Source organism: Tachysurus fulvidraco, chromosome 5, assembly GCF_022655615.1.
Source record: "Tachysurus fulvidraco isolate hzauxx_2018 chromosome 5, HZAU_PFXX_2.0, whole genome shotgun sequence".
Classification (NCBI taxonomy): Eukaryota; Metazoa; Chordata; class Actinopteri; order Siluriformes; family Bagridae; genus Tachysurus; species Tachysurus fulvidraco.
The window spans coordinates 1,728,067-1,743,834 of NC_062522.1; the positions used below are offsets into that span (position 1 = coordinate 1,728,067).

The following is a 15,768-nucleotide window of genomic DNA, read 5'->3' on the forward strand; positions in this document are numbered from 1 at the left end:
TTTGTGAGGATACTCTCAATGGTACAGCTGTAAAAGTTCTCCAGGATCCTGTAGCACAGACGAGACTTTTTAAGTCTCCTCAGAAAATATAGGCACTGTTGTTCCTTTTTGATCAGGATGGAGGAGTTCAGAGACCAGGTGAGGTCCTCAGAGATGTGTATTCCAAGGAACTTGAAGATGGGTACACGCTTAACAGCAGTTCCGTCGATGTGAATTGGAGGATGAGTGTGATTGCCAGCACGTCTGAAATCTACAATGACCTCCTTGGTCTTTTTGGTGTTAAGTTCCAGGTTATTGTCCTTACACCATGCTACTAGGTGCTGGATCTCCTCCCTGTAAGCCATCTCGTCATTACCTTCAATCAGGCCTACCACTGTGGTGTCTTCTGCGAACTTTATAATGCTGTTCGAGGTATGGACAGGTATGCAGTCATGGATGAAAAAAGGGAGTAAAGTAGTGGAGACAACACACATCCCTGGGGGACCCCAGTGCTGATGGTGAGACTGGAGGAGATGACAGTGTTCAGACGAACAGACTGTGATCTGTTTGTAAGGAAGTCCAGAGTCCAATTGCAGTGTTGTGTGCTGATGCCAAGTTGGTCCAGCTTCAGGGTTAGCTTGGAAGGGCAAACTGTATTAAAAACTGAGCTGAAATCAACAAACAACGTCCTGGCATAGGTGTCAGGTTTATCCAAGTGAGTCAGGGCAGAATGAAGTACAGTGGAAATGGTATCCTCAGTTGATCTATTTGGGTGATAGTCAAATTGGTAACGGTCCAGGCTGGGTGGCAGACTGGCTTTAAAGTGTCCAGTCTTTCGAAGCACTTAGCGATGACAGGTGTGAGTGCGACGGGACGAAAGTCAGCCATTTCTGTTGCAGTAGAGTGCTTTGGCACCGGCATGATGGTAGCAGACTTGAAGCATGTGGGGACGATTGCCTGGGCCAAGGACAGATTAAAGATGTCCGTGAAGACCTCGGCCAGTTGCTCCGTGCATGCTCTGAGTATACGACCAGGGATGCCATCAGGGCCAGCTGCTTTCCTTGCATTCACCCCTCCCAGGGTGGCACACACTTCAGAGGTGGAGAGTATAAGTGGCTGCTCACCTGGTAACAGCTCTGTTTTGAGCAAGGGCTACATGTTTCCCTTTTCAAAGCAAGCGTAGAAGAGGTTGAGCTCGTTGGGGAGTGAGGCAGAACTAGTTGCAGGTGTTGCGTTGGGTGGTTTGCGGACAGTGATAGCCTGTATTCCTTGCCACATGCGTCGGGGGTCAGCAGAGTTGAAGTGCTCCTCAATCTGCTGTTTGTAAGCATGTTTGGCTTTGCAGATTCTCCTCCTCAGATCAGCTCTGGCGATGCTGTAGACCTGCGGTCTCCAGACCTGAAGGCAGTATTGCGTGCTTTGAGCAGGAGACGGACCTCCTGGTTCATCCATGGCTTCTGATTGGGGAACAATTTGATGTTCTTTGGTTTAGTCACCCGATCCACACAGCTATTGATGTGATCAAGGACAGCATTGGTGTTGATGTTGGTGACGGAATCAGTCGTGGCCTGTGAAGCGAATTCACTCCAGTCTGTGTGTGAGAAATGCTGCTGGAGAGAAGCGTCAGCCCCATTAAGCCAAACTTTAACAGTCCTTATAGTGGGTTTCACACGTCTGATGACTGGAGAGTACTTGGGCAGTAGGAACAATGAGAGATGGTCTGATTGTCTGAGGTGGGGAAGGGGTGTGACTCTGTAAGCATCGGCCACACTTGTATATACATGATCCATAGTTTTTTGTCCCCAGGTGAAACAGGACACATTCTGTTGGAATTTTGGCAGAAAAGATCTTAAATTGCAGTGATTAAAATCCCCAGCAACAATAACAGCTCCATCAGGATGCACTGTCTGCAGTTTGTTGATAGCAGAACTTAGTTCTTTCATGGCTATGCTAGCCTTAGCATCCGGGGGGACATATCACAACGCATATGAACTCACGTGGTAAATAAAAGGGTCTACACTTAATGATCAGGTATTCAAGATCAGCAGAGCAGTGAGAAGAAACAGCGACAGAGACAGTGCACCATGTTTTGTTTACATAAATGCATAAGCCACCTCCTCTGTTCTTACCCGTGCATGCTGCATCTCTATCCGCCCTGAAAATCGTGCGCTCCTCGAGCTTGAGCCAAGTTTCCGAGAAGACCATGATATTGCAGTCCGTAATCAGTCTCTGTGTGAGGGTCCAGATCCTGAGCTCATCCAGTTTGTTCGTCAGGGACCGAACATTGGCTAGAAAAATACTTGGAAGCACTGGTCGATGTGGGTTTAGCTTTAACTTAGCCCGAAGTCCTCCACGTTTTCCCCATCTCTGTTTTCGGTCTCTGCGTTGGCGCCGGACACGTCCAGTCGGGATAAAGGGTGAATCCTTTCGAGCTCCGGTGGTATCTGATCAAATGTGAAAGTAAAGTCCGAAACAGAGTTTGTGTAGATGTGACCAATATCTAAAAGTGACTGTCTGTTGAATGAAATGCTCGCATGACAAACTCGCACAAGCACACAGAAGAATAGTGCGTAAATAAGCACAAATACAGCAAATCTGGAGAGACGCTGAGCCTCGTGATGTGTACGTGCAGCCATCTTGATCTCCTTTGATTATTAAGACCAATAATATTGGTTATTATAAACGTAGACCAACCTAACCCAGGTTAATATAAACATAGACCAATCTAACTTGGGTTATTGCAAACATACAGAAGCCTAACCCAGATTATTATAAATGCACACTAATCTATTATTATAAATGTACAGTAGCCTAACCCGACTTATTATAAATGTACACCAATCTAACCCAGGTTATTATAAGTGTGCAGAAGCCTAAACCAGGTTATCATAAACGTACAGAAGCCTATCCCGGGTTATTATAAATGTACAGAAGCCTAACCTGGCTTATTATAAATGTACACCAATCTAACCCTAGGTTATTATGAATGTACACCAATCTAACCCAGGTTATTATAAGTGTACAGAAGCCTAAACCAGGTTATTATAAACGTACGGAAGCCTATCCCGGGTTATTATAAATGTACACCAATCTAACCTGGGTTATTGTAAACGTAGAGAAGCTTAACCAGGGTTATTGTAAACATACAGAAGCTTAACCTGGGTTATTATAAATGTACAGAAGCCTAACCTGTGTTTTTATAAATGTACAGAAGCATAACCTGGGCTAGTATAAACGTGCAGAAGTCTAACCCAGGTTACTGAAAATGTATACCAATCTAACCTGGGTCATTATAAATGTACAGAAGCCTAACCTGGGTCATTATAAATGTACATAGGTCTAACCTGGGCTATTATAAACGTACAGATGTCTAACCCAGGTTATCATAAACGCGGAGAATCCTAACCTGGGTCATTATAAATGTACAGAAGTGTAACCTGAGTTATTACAAATGTACAGAAGCCTAACCTGGGTTATCATGAATGCACACCAATCTAACCTGGGTTATTAAAAACGTACAGAAGCTTAACCTGGGTTATTATACATGTACATATACCTAACCTGGGTTATTATACATGTTTATCAATGTAACCTGGGTTATTGTAAACGTACAGAAACCTAACCCATGTTACTATAAATGCACACCAATCTAACCTTTGTTATCATGAATGTATAACAATCAAACCCAGGTTATAATAATAGTACAGAAGCCTAACCCGGATTATTATAAATGTACGTCAATCTAACCTGGGTTATTGTAAATCTACAGAATCCTAACCTAACCCGGGTTACTATAAATGTAACCTGGGTTATCATGAATGTACAACAATCAAACCCGGGTTATTATAAATGTACAGAAACCTAACCCGGGTTATTATAAATGTACACCAATCTAATCTGGATTATTATGAATGTACACCAATCTATTCTGGGTTATTATGAATGTACAGAAGCCTAACCCAGGTCATTATACACGTTCACCAACCTAACCTGGGTAATAATACAGATAAGAATACTGATTCATATCTAATCAGGATAATAAAAAATAAAAATGACCCAAATTAAAACGATTTAAAGACATTTTACATAATTCAGGACAAAATGTTATAAGAAAGTTATAAATAGTTTAGGAATCAACTTAAACTGTATAAACAAGAATGATCAGGGAAAAGTAATACTAAAATAGTCCATCCATCCACCCACCCATCCATCCATCTTCTACCGCTCATCCGGGGGCGGGTCGCAGGTACTAAAATAGTCCAGGATAAAAATTATTAAAACTATAATCACAATTATTTCAATATTTATTTAATATTTAATGACCCCCCTGTGTAATAAAGTCTCCAGCACACACACACACACGATCATCATGAACTCAGGCTTGAAGTGATAAAGAGGTTTATTGAATATTAAATAGATTGTTGTCTGTAATGAATATTCATAAGCGCACAGGAATCCTGAACCAGTGTTTAGTTCACATATCAGCACAGCGTATAAACATTAACTAAACACAGACCGGCGTGGGTGTGTACATGGGTGAGTATGTTGTGTGTGTGTGTGTGTGTAGTTGCACTAAGCCTTGCTGGTTGCTCCCGATTGTGAGGCTTGTTGGCTGTGAAGCTGCTGGAGTTTCATATTCATGACTTCAACCACAGCTGGAAGACAGAAAGAAGACATAAGAAGGTGTCAAAGACTAATGAGACTCAGATACAGGAAAGTGAGCGGTTTTTAACACGGCTAAGAACACATCAGAGAAACGTCTCGACACGTGTATACCAAATAAACATGCTGGCTCTAAACACGTATAAAGACATTACATCCTTTACATCCTCTATGCAGCCTGTCTGAATGTGTGTGTATAGATAAATATAATTTTACTGTTTCCATGACAACTAGCCCAAAAATGAAAGTGAGTTCGTCATTATCATGGGCAAAGCTAGCTGGCTGGTATGGAGTGCAACTTCTGTACCTAAAGGTGTCACTCTGTAGTATGTAGTATGTGGTGATGTCACAAACTCAAACTTGGGTCATATATATAGCCCAGTGCAGGAACTCAGTTTAAATACTGCAGGAAATTAACCAAATATATAATTGTAGTTTAAAAAAAAAAAAAAAAAAAAAAAAACATTTAATCCAAATCAGGAGACATTTAGATAATTCACTCACACACACACACACACACACACACACACACACACACACACACACACACACACACACAATAATGAACTCACCCTGCTTCATGGCGTATTTCTCCTGTAGAGTCGGCTGAATTTTCTCAATCTGTTTGGTTAAAAAGTCGATTTTACGCTTAAAGAAATCTTTACCGTCCTCCACGTTCTGAAAAATGACAAAAACAAACATACATCTGAACAGTTCAGGAGGGGATCAGGGGAGAAATCCTGCCCTCTGATTGGTCAGAAGGTGCTGATCAACTTTGGTAGTAGTTTATTTTAATGCGTTTAATCGAGCGTGTTCTCGTTTCTATAGCAACAAGATGGATATTGGATGCTTAAAGGCGCGATGCACGATCTCTGAAAGCCGAAGATGACATTTAAAATCACCAAAACAAACACGCCCCTAACCCATATGGGTGTCACCCCTGTTTTGATAGCTCCGCCCACACATACATACATAACCCAGGCAACTATTATGGCCGGACCTGCTGGCCGAGGGGATATTTTTACCAATAAATGAACACAATGAGTAATACTGTGGTAATAGAAGTGTTTGTAGTACTGTGTGTTGTACAGTGAAAGGTTTAGCTATGTTTCACGCGGAAGATGATGTTTATCACCTAGAACCCGAGGCAGAGGTAACGACAGAGGCTAATGTCAGTCATACGCACTGAAGACACGCCCCTTTCTGCTCATTGGCTACACGTTTGTTTTGTTTGTCTGCCCGGCCCGAAGCATTTCTCAAACATCGTGCACCCCTCCTTTAAACTCATTTTCTCTGCTCCACCTGTCACTCACCTTCTCCACGAAGTAACCGGTTCCCACATTGATCAGCACGTGTTCCACATCATTCAGTGTTCCAGGAACATACATCTTCAGGGGTTAAGGAGAATCAGAGCAACACTGACATCAAAACTCACTTCCTTTATGGCTTTTCAGCTGCAACGCCAACTTCTGCATAGCTAGTTTCATCTGATCTGATCTCTCAAACTGGGATACCAAGACATTCAGCAGATCGTTGGAGTCTCTGGTGAGTGTAGCTTGTACAGTTAGCTCGCTCTGCTAATCTAATCTGAGAACAAACTTCACCATTCGAGCTTTAGAAGACATATTATATATACATATACACTCCCTGACAAAAGTCTTGTCACCTCCAAGTTGTAAGAACAACAAATAATAACATGACTTCTAGTTGATCATTTGGAATCAGAAGTGGTTTATATGAAAGACAAAGGCCTCTAAATTACACTAAACATTACCAAAATAAAATCTTATCATGCCTTGATTTAATTATTTAATGAGGACAGAAAGGACAGACTTTTGTTGTTCCTACAACTTGGATAGACGACAAGACTTTTGTCAGGGAGTGTATATATATATATATATATATATATATATATATATATATATATTTGTGTGTGTGTGTGTGTGTATAGCTCACAGGCCACACCCACAAGTGACTCATCACCTGCACTCAGATCTCATAACTATAAATTTAAGCCCTGCCCACTTCACCTGCCTCACTATACATCTGCAGCCCGTGAAACGTGAGTCAGTTACAGAGCTTTGGGCTCTAAAGTGTTTGTCACTGTTTGATGTCTCTTTGATGTACTGAGTCTGATTCAGTAGGTGAAAGGATACAGAGCTGGTCAGAGGGACGAGTAACTCTTTACCTGAGAGAGAAGAGACAAGAGCTTAAGAGAGCTGAACAGGAACATCATCAGCCGTGTGTACAGCAGCTCACCTTCATTACTCTTCCTCAGGATGTTCAGGCTGTCCTTCGCCTCCACGTATTTGGTCTGCACCACTTTTAACTGAGCGATAGACGATGACAGGAACTCTGTCTCCTTAACAGCAGCACAAATTAAATTATCAGTGTATACAGTGGCATAAATAAAAAAACACACACTCGCACGTTTACACACACACGTTCGTTTACACACACACGGGTATCGGTGGTGCATGACCGATCCTAATCCGATACCCGTGGTCATGGGCGTCGCAACCATTATGTGGGTAGGACAGGACCCACCCACTTTTTAGGACCAATAATATTGGACCCACCCACTTTTACCGTCTCTATTCAGCACATATGTCTTTTTTTTATTACTTTTCAGAGCGCCGCCAGTCGAATCCATTCTGCTTGAGGAATGCCCTAATAAATTAAACTCCATTCCGCGTTTTACCTACAGCATTGACCACGCTGCTGCTTCCTGAGATCCATGGGCGTCTGAACCATTGTGTGTGTGTGGGACAGGACACGCCCACTTTTTATTTACTGCCGATGCCCGTGGTGGTTGATTAATGAACAGCAAACATCATAGACTATTGCTTAAACTTATACAAAAACAAATATATAAAATTACATTAATGTAAATAAATATAATACATTTTATAGTAAATATGTCACACAACCACAAGTTTATCAGGCGTCCTTTCTGTTTACCTCAGTGTGTTAAACATGTCGCTCATTTGGTGTGAGGTTTACTGTTTAATACACTTTACATCCTGTTTAAAGATTTCTAATATAATATTCACTTTAAAATATTGTCTTTTCTTCAGAAAATAATATAATGTAATAATTACAGTATATATGGTTTAGATTGTTATACCACTAACTGTTAAATGTTCTGTTTGTTACTGCATTAATACTTTATTAAGGTTTCTTGTGTTGTCAGTTTTCATCCTGTAATAAGGACATTTTTGTATTTCTTTACCAGAAACAAATAAATCTTAATAACTAAACGAGTTGTTTACATTCTTTAGTTTTAAAGGTAGAAAAGAACACAGGTATCGGATCGGGATCGGCCGATACAGGCAAACTCTGGTATCGATATCGGATCGGAAGAGAAAAGGTGGTATCGGTGCATCCCTAAAACAATCGGATTATCGCACACACACTCGTTTACATACACACACACCCCACACACACACACTCACCCCAACAAACACACTCGTTTACACACACTCACCCCCACAAACACACTCGTTTACACACACACACACACCCCACAAACACACTCGTTTACACACACACCCACACACCCCACAAACACACTCGTTTACACACACACACCCCACAAACACACTCGTTTACACACACACACCCCACAAACACACTCGTTTACACACACACACCCCACAAACACACTCGTTTACACACACACCCCACAAACACACTCGTTTACACACACACACACCCCACAAACACACTCGTTTACACACACACACACACACACGCGCGTGTACACACACACACACCCCACAAACACACTCGTGTACACACACACCCCTTACACACCCCTCTCTGCCTGATAAACATGACTTTAGTGTTATTACAGCTGTAACACTGTGTGTTTATCACCTGGTCCAGCTGAGACTTTAATCCTTCCAGTTGAGGCAGCGACAGTTCGGTCAGATTCACCGCCATGTTGGGGAAAGGAGAGACAATCACTTGCACTTCCGGGTTAACCGGAAGCTTTACTGATTCATTCATCCCATTCGAGGAAAAGCTTCAAAATTGTGTCGAGTCTCTGATTAATTTGTAAACAGGAGAAAAAAACGTCCTAATATTCCAGTAAACATGTGACCTAATTAATATCACTATGGATAATTACACACTGTCTTCTAGCAGCTGGTGCTAAAGCATCACTAAATAAAACATAGATCTTATAAAACTGCAGATAAAGGGTTTTATTCCGGAGTTTCAGATAATCCCTTAATTTATTTAATTATTCATTCATTCAGGCTAAAAGCAGTAAGAATATCGACTGTAGATTCTACGCCATCTGGTGGCTGATGCGCGTCACTACATCACCACAAATATTCTGCACTTAGTGACAGATCATAACTAAGGGGTCAAAAAGTGAGATAAAATAAAAAATGATCCTTCACAATAAAAGATTACAGAAATTTAATACAAGTTAGAAATGTTACACATCCATTTAAAATAGTAAACAATGAGATTTAATAAAAACAATGAACAAATTCAAAATAGATTAAATAATCTCTTAAAAGTGTGATAAAGCTTAAAAACGTTACATCCAGTAATAATGAAGCTTTAAAAGCTGTTTAATTTACTGTGACAATCACTACAAGCAGGTCACCTAAGGCTCAGTGCAAAAACAGGACCGATGCTAGCGGATGGTGTGTGTGTGTGTGTTAGCGCAGGTGTACAGGCAGGCCGTACGCCACAGGTGCGGCTCCGATCATGTGCTTAAGGTGTGTGGCATCACGTGATCGGACTAGGTGCTGGAGCAGCGAGGAGCCCGAGCCCCCGGACAGCCAGGACTGTAAGAGGGCGGAGGTGAAGCGGTCGATATCACGATCGGTCACATCCCACAGGTTCCCCAAAACTAACGGACTGTATAGAGAGAGAGAGAGAGAGAGAGAGAGAGAGAGGGAGGGAGAGAGAGAAACACACACACACACACACACACACAGAGCGCATTAAAGGAGCAGTGTATAAAGTTACTGCATTGCTTGTTGTCTGTGACATGAACTACATCTGCAGTCAAACACTGATGAGAAGAAACAGGACTATTGTCGATCTTCACTAATGTAGAGATTTAATCTATACAGACATTTAATAATCATGACTTCTGCAACTTGAGCTAATCATGTAGCTTTAAGAATCAGATATAAACCAGTATAAAGTTATACAAGTAATACAAAAGTAATACAAGTGACATTCACATATCCACTAGGGGGCGCACACGAGACCTACACTACCATGTAATAAACCAGACATCTTATGAAAGCTGAACTAAATATAAATTGGTAAATATTTTTAAATCACAGATTTAGCCAAAACATTTCACAGTGTGTGTAAACGTCTGGATATAAAGACTCACTAATGTGAACCTCAATTTAAATCATACCATTGTTATAATATATACTGTTTTGCAGTAAAAACAGATCATAATTCTTGGACGTGTCAAAATTTATCATGATATTTATAATACATTTATCTTTTAAATCACAAGTGTGTGTGTCATTACCACCCGGCAGCAAGGTAGCTAAGGGCGATTCCGGTTCCCTCGAGGTTTCCCTGTACACTAAGGGCAGCACTACTGCACCCAAACAGCAGTGCCACGGCGTGAACGTTCCCTCGGAGCAGCCGCTGAGTGTCCAGGAACCTCGCTCCAGCGCCGTGTCCTACGTAACTACACACGACAGGCCGCAGATCAGTTTAACAGGAGTGTAAATATTAAACACACCATGACATCATGTCTACAGAGCAGCGCAGTGACCATTTACTCACATGTACAAGTCTTTATTGGTGACAGCCTCCTGGAGCAGATCAGGATCAGGTGGAGATCCATACACACCCTGCCACATCCGCTCTCTGAGGAACATGTCACACACACACACACACACACACACACACACACAATTGTGTATTGTGAAGCTGTACCTGAGACCAAACTTCCATACTGAAGGTGATGTCAGCAACTTGTTCATTATTCACTTTATAGTGCACTATTTACAGACATCAGTTTCATAGCACAGTATAAAAAGATTTTTAAAAAATCTGACCACACAAATTATTCTGCTTGAACATTTGTTCAGGGGTTAAAAACAGTTCTGACTCAAAAACATAACATTCAGCACGCACACATGTCATATGAGAATGTGGTCTTTGTGATTTTGGGAATTCTGTGATATTTCCACAGGGAAGATTGGGGTGCTTTTATTTTATCTTTAGAAGCATATATATGCAGCATTTTTTATATAACTGGATCACATAAGTGTGTGTGTGTGTGTGTTTGTGTCTAACCCAGTGAACCAGTCTCTGAAGCGATTCTCTGTCTCAGGTAGGTTTCCGTCAGGATTCAGTACAAAATAAACCTGTTGAGGATCAACACCACGTGACAGCACGCAGTCTGGAGACACCTGAGTGAGGGAGGAGCAAAACAAGTACATCTATTAAAAATATATCAATGTATGGTGGAGTAGTGTGTGTGAGTGAGTGAGTGAGTGAGTATGTGTGTGTAACTAAACTAAACTGTGTGTGTGCGAGTGTGTGTGTGCGTGTGTGTATGTGTGTGTGTGTGTGTGTGTGTGTGTGTGTGAGCGTGTGAGAGTGTGAATACCTCTTGGAGATGACCATGTCCCAGTACAGATTGCAGTGAAGGCATCCGAGTGACAGAACGAGGCTTTAAACATGAGATATTCTCCCATGGTAGCTTCTGAAGATACTGTACACACACACACACACACACACACACACACACACACACACACACACACACACACACTTTTATTAGAGCATTCAGCATTAACACTTTATCCTGTGAATAGGCAGGTTTTATTAGAATGTTTTACTCCACCTTGTCGAGAATGAGGACCGTGTGTCCGTGAGGTTCCTCCCTCCCTCTCAGCTCACACACACACTTCTGTAGCAGCATCAGGAGGTCTCCATCCTGTAGACCAGCCCCCTCACACAGGGACTGCAGATCGGAGACAGACAGCAGAGGGGCTGCGGAAACGATCACCTGCAGGAACGAAAACTCCATTAAAATTTTGTCCCTGTAAACACTGCTGCTGAGTCCTGATCTGTGTGCATTCGTCTGACCTTCAGCATGTCCACTGTGATCTGGGTCCCTTTTACTGACGACTGAAGGCGTTTCATTTGAGCTGCGAGTTCGGGGTCAGAGGTCATGGGGAGGAGCAATGCTCGCCACACACCCAAAGCCTCCTCCATGTCCTCAAGAAGTTTCTGAGAAACATTTTCAGAAAAGAACAAACATTTGAGTGACTGATTATATTTAATACCAAACATCATCTTCTAGGCATTTAGTGCACTACATGTTAAACTGTTCCCTTTAGAAAGCTGTGGAGGAAAACCGAATGTGAACAAATAAAATAATTAAAAGGTGCGGTGCACGTTGTTTGAGAAACGCTTTAGAAATCTGAGTCGGTTCGAATAACAAAAACGTGTAGCCAATGAGCAGAAAGGGGCGTGGACATGGCGGATACCTGCCGTAACCTCTTCCTCGGGTTCTAGGTGTCGAACGTCGTCTTCCGCGTGAAGCGTAGCTAAACCTTTCACGGTATGACACACAGTACTACTAAAAAAAACCCTGTATTACCACAGTATTTCATTTATTGATTAAAAAATATCCCCTCGGCCAGCCGCCCCAGCAGGTTCCGCCATAATAGTCTGGGTTACGTATGTATGTGTGGGGCGGAGCTATCAAAACAGGGGTGACACCCGTTTGGGATAGGGGCGTGTTTGTTTAGGTGATTTCAAAAGTGAACATTGGCTTTCAGACATCGTGCACCGCACCTTTAAGTCTATGATAATGATTTGCCTCTAGTAGTTTATTCTATATAAGCACTAATGAATGTGTGCATATTAATGTGTATGATGTTAAACAATGAATCTTTAACCTGCACACGAGCATCGAGAGCCTTCCTGCCTTCCCACCACTGCGCCTTGTCTGCCACTGCACTCACTTTCTTCTGACCCTGAAGCACCGCCTCCATCTCCTCCAGCAGCACATCCATAGAGCACTACACACACACACACACAGTAAACAAACAGCAGCACACAGGTTGGTACAACACACTGTAGAAACAAACGTTGCTCGTACGCGTGTTTGTGCAGTCGGGATCCTCATGGTGATTGGGGCAGAGCCCTGCTCTAGTCGTGTGATAAGAAGTGTACTGCCAATCTCACCAGGACACACCCCCACGAGAGAGAGCAAACACACAGTTACACCTGTAGGAAATGGCACACTCCTGTTAATCACAGCTAATCCACACGTTGCCCCATCCGTCACACACAGACATTAGCATGGTGTGTGTTTTACCTGTAGGCAGGTGTTTGATCTGCTGTGTGAACTCTCCACAGTGTGTGTCTGGGAAGTGAGTCGGCTGCGTGCAGGTGAAGGAGTAAATGTTCTCGAGTGAAGACAGAACCTGTTTCTGCATCTGACTGGAAGATTCCTCCAAACACAGCCCACTCAGACTCTCTGCTACATCGCTACTCGTCTTATTCAGCTTCCTAACCACGAGGGATAAGACCTGGGTTCAGAGGAGTTTCTAACACAGCTGGAACTTATAGAATCTCACACAGTACAAACAAAAAACCCTACAACCAATAAATACAGCCCACTCATCATACCTGATCCGACTGGCCAGGTGACGCGTCATGTGGTGACGAGAGGACACGCCCAGTGACTGAGCATGAAGCATGGCTGTGGTGACGGGATCAGACAGGCCAAGTGACTGGGCGAGCAACGAGCACAGGTGTGGGTACAGGGAGGGGCATGGAAAGTGGTGTAGGAGGAGCCAAGAGGAGGTCAGGAGTGACTGGATCACATCTACAGAAAGTTCTCCTGTGTACACATGTATCAAAAAAAGTTTAACTAACAGCTCCTATAGGCAGGTCCACTGAGTGATGCAACTGAAACAGGAAAGTCATTCACCTGGTGTGACATGTGTGTGTGGCATCGGTATTCCTGTCTGTCCAGAGCTTCTGAGCTCCTTCACACAGTCTCTGGTAGGATCCACTCCCAGGTCTCTCCTCAGCACCTCGCAGTCTGCATCAGACAAATACAAGTACATAAATGACATGGGCTTGACATGTCTATAAACACCCGCGCACGCAGACACGCATGCAGACACACACACAGACACGCTCGCACCTGCGTTCATCTCTGAGTCAGTCTCCTGAAGGTCCTCCAGACTGATATCCAGACCATCTCCACACTCGTCTTCTCGGCTCATCCTCATCTTCTCCGGTTTCTCCACAACATCGGAGCTCTGAGCTTTTCTGGATCGTCCCCGTCGCAGTTGCGTGTCTTCCTCAGAGGAGGCACCGCTGGGACAGAGGGCGGTGCTTTTCTTCGTGGTTCTCGTGCGTCTGGGCCGGTTCTGCTCCTCAGCTCGGCTTTTAGAGGTGTGTTTTGGTGCAGAAGACACGGAGCGCTTGTTGTCTGATTTTGTCTCTGGCGCATCAGCCACCTCAGTGTCGCTCTCATCACTAAACTCCACCTGCCATGAACATGAAAGAAAGAAGAAACAGAGGGGGTTTATGGGTAAAATATAACATGGGATGTGAGACTTATTATTATTAGCTACTGTGTGTTTGTCCTTTCAGACTTCCTCACATCTGCACGTGTGACCATGTGAACGTTCACGTCTGCACATTTGTGTGTGAGGGTTTTCCCATTCACAAATTTTCACGTGCCTGTGCGTAAGACATGTACAGGTCACTGCCCATACCTTAAAGCGTGAGCGTTTGGTCCGTTTTGGAGCAGCTGGAACTGGTACAGGTTTCTCTTGCAGAGGTGATGAATCTTCAAAAACCTGGAAGGAACACTTTGACATGTCCTTTGACCTCATGACCCCACAGCGGCTACTGGGTGTGGCCCTGGCTGCAGGAAGAGGGGTGGAGCTTACTGTAATATCAGGTACCTCATTGGTGAAGTCAAACGCGCTCAGGTTAGTGGCCATGCCAGCCGGAGTCACGACTGAGACGGACCTGGGCCTGGGGGTTCTAGATGCCCGGGGGGTTTTGAAGACCATAGCAGGCTTTGCGGTGATGATTTTTGGCATGGAGCTCTTGGCTTTCTTTGAGGAAGCGATAGCAACTTCTGTATTTTTTTTTTCGCCCTGGCTCTACACACACCTCTAGTTTGCTCTCCGTCAGGTTCTTAGCTGATGGTGCAGTGGCTGGAAGAGGTTTGTCACTGCTGGAGCTCTTTCCTCTGGGTTTAACCAGTGTTTTGATTTTAGGAGCTGTTGGAGGAGTCCAGCCCCACATGGAGGATAAGAGCTCTTCAGGGCTACACTGCTTCTTTCCAGCCAGAGCCAAGCAGCAGGCCACAGCTTTTGCCACCAGCAGAGCCGCCTTCAGAGGCCCCAGCTCGGGTAACAGTGCTCCTCTGGGCTCTACAGCCTCCAGTCCTGCCTCTATCTCGTCCCACAAAGCGACGGTTTTCCCCGTCTCAGCCACGCTACAGCACAGCTCTGTTAACACTGTGCTCAGGTGCACCCTCACAACCTCTGGCTGCAGCAAGCACGGCTTTTCCGGACATTTAACGGACACCAGTGTTGCCAAGCGGGCTTGGAGCTTTATGCCGATACTGTGACAGCGCAGTTTAGCGATCTGGCGAAGCTGGCGTGAATTTGGCGCCTCACTCTGGGTGTCGGCCTGCGCCAGGGCCCAGAGCACGCTGACTCGAGCCAGTCCAGGTTCAGTGCAGCAGGGACAGGTGCAGGACTCAGTGTGGCTCAGGCAGGACAGCACACGCTGCCGTTTGGGCTTCAGAGGGGGCGACGCATCCTGCCCCAATTCAGACAGCTCCTCTAAAGCTTCTCTGCCCAACGAGCGAGAACTTAGGAGCCCACGTATATCCTCCTCTTCCTCCTCAGGGATCTCATGGACAGAGGCTTTCACAGCCGGTCGACCTTTACGAGGTTTTATCTTCATCTTGGACTTCTGGTGCTGCTGATGTCCAAAATCTACAGTGATGCCCAGAGAAATGTCTCAGTGTAAATAGCTACATTTATTACTTAACTTCACACAGTGTTTTCAAAATAATGACAAATTTCTACAAAATTTATGAGGAATAAATAATTGTTTTTAAATTATTTTATT

The 15,768-nt window shown here is 43.8% G+C and overlaps 2 protein-coding genes across 2 annotated transcripts in view; both read right to left on the minus strand.

Annotated features, from left to right (window-relative positions):
• Nucleotides 1-4,360: 4,360 nt before the first annotated feature.
• Nucleotides 4,361-8,673, minus strand: LOC125141235 (prefoldin subunit 5-like). The gene is made up of 6 exons (XM_047814056.1): nucleotides 8,521-8,673; nucleotides 6,901-7,003; nucleotides 6,798-6,829; nucleotides 5,955-6,029; nucleotides 5,214-5,319; nucleotides 4,361-4,634 (listed from the first exon to the last, which is right to left on the minus strand). Exons 1-6 carry the CDS (start codon nucleotides 8,650-8,652, stop codon nucleotides 4,552-4,554), a joined length of 531 nt encoding a protein of 176 aa, XP_047670012.1. The 5' UTR covers nucleotides 8,653-8,673; the 3' UTR covers nucleotides 4,361-4,551.
• Nucleotides 8,674-13,892: 5,219 nt separating this feature from the next.
• Nucleotides 13,893-15,768, minus strand: part of LOC125141227 (separin-like) — a 15,436-nt gene continuing 13,560 nt past the window's right edge. The window contains exons 19-20 of the mRNA XM_047813996.1: nucleotides 14,391-15,632; nucleotides 13,893-14,159 (exon numbers count right to left, since the gene is read on the minus strand). Coding sequence (XP_047669952.1) covers nucleotides 14,665-15,632 — 968 coding nt within the window. The 3' untranslated portion in view covers nucleotides 13,893-14,159; nucleotides 14,391-14,664. The remainder of the gene's footprint in view (nucleotides 14,160-14,390; nucleotides 15,633-15,768) is intronic.

Bases quoted from the DNA above. Each gene is read 5' to 3' on its own strand.
- LOC125141235 (XM_047814056.1), bottom strand. From the start codon at position 8,652: ATGAATGAATCAGTAAAGCTTCCGGTTAACCCGGAAGTGCAAGTGATT. The intron at 6,830-6,900 runs GTGAGCTGCTGT...CTTCTCTCTCAG, and splicing joins CCTGAGGAAGAGTAATGAAG to GTAAAGAGTTACTCGTCCCT. The intron at 6,030-6,797 runs GTATCCTTTCAC...TAACCCCTGAAG, and splicing joins TCGTCCCTCTGACCAGCTCT to ATGTATGTTCCTGGAACACT.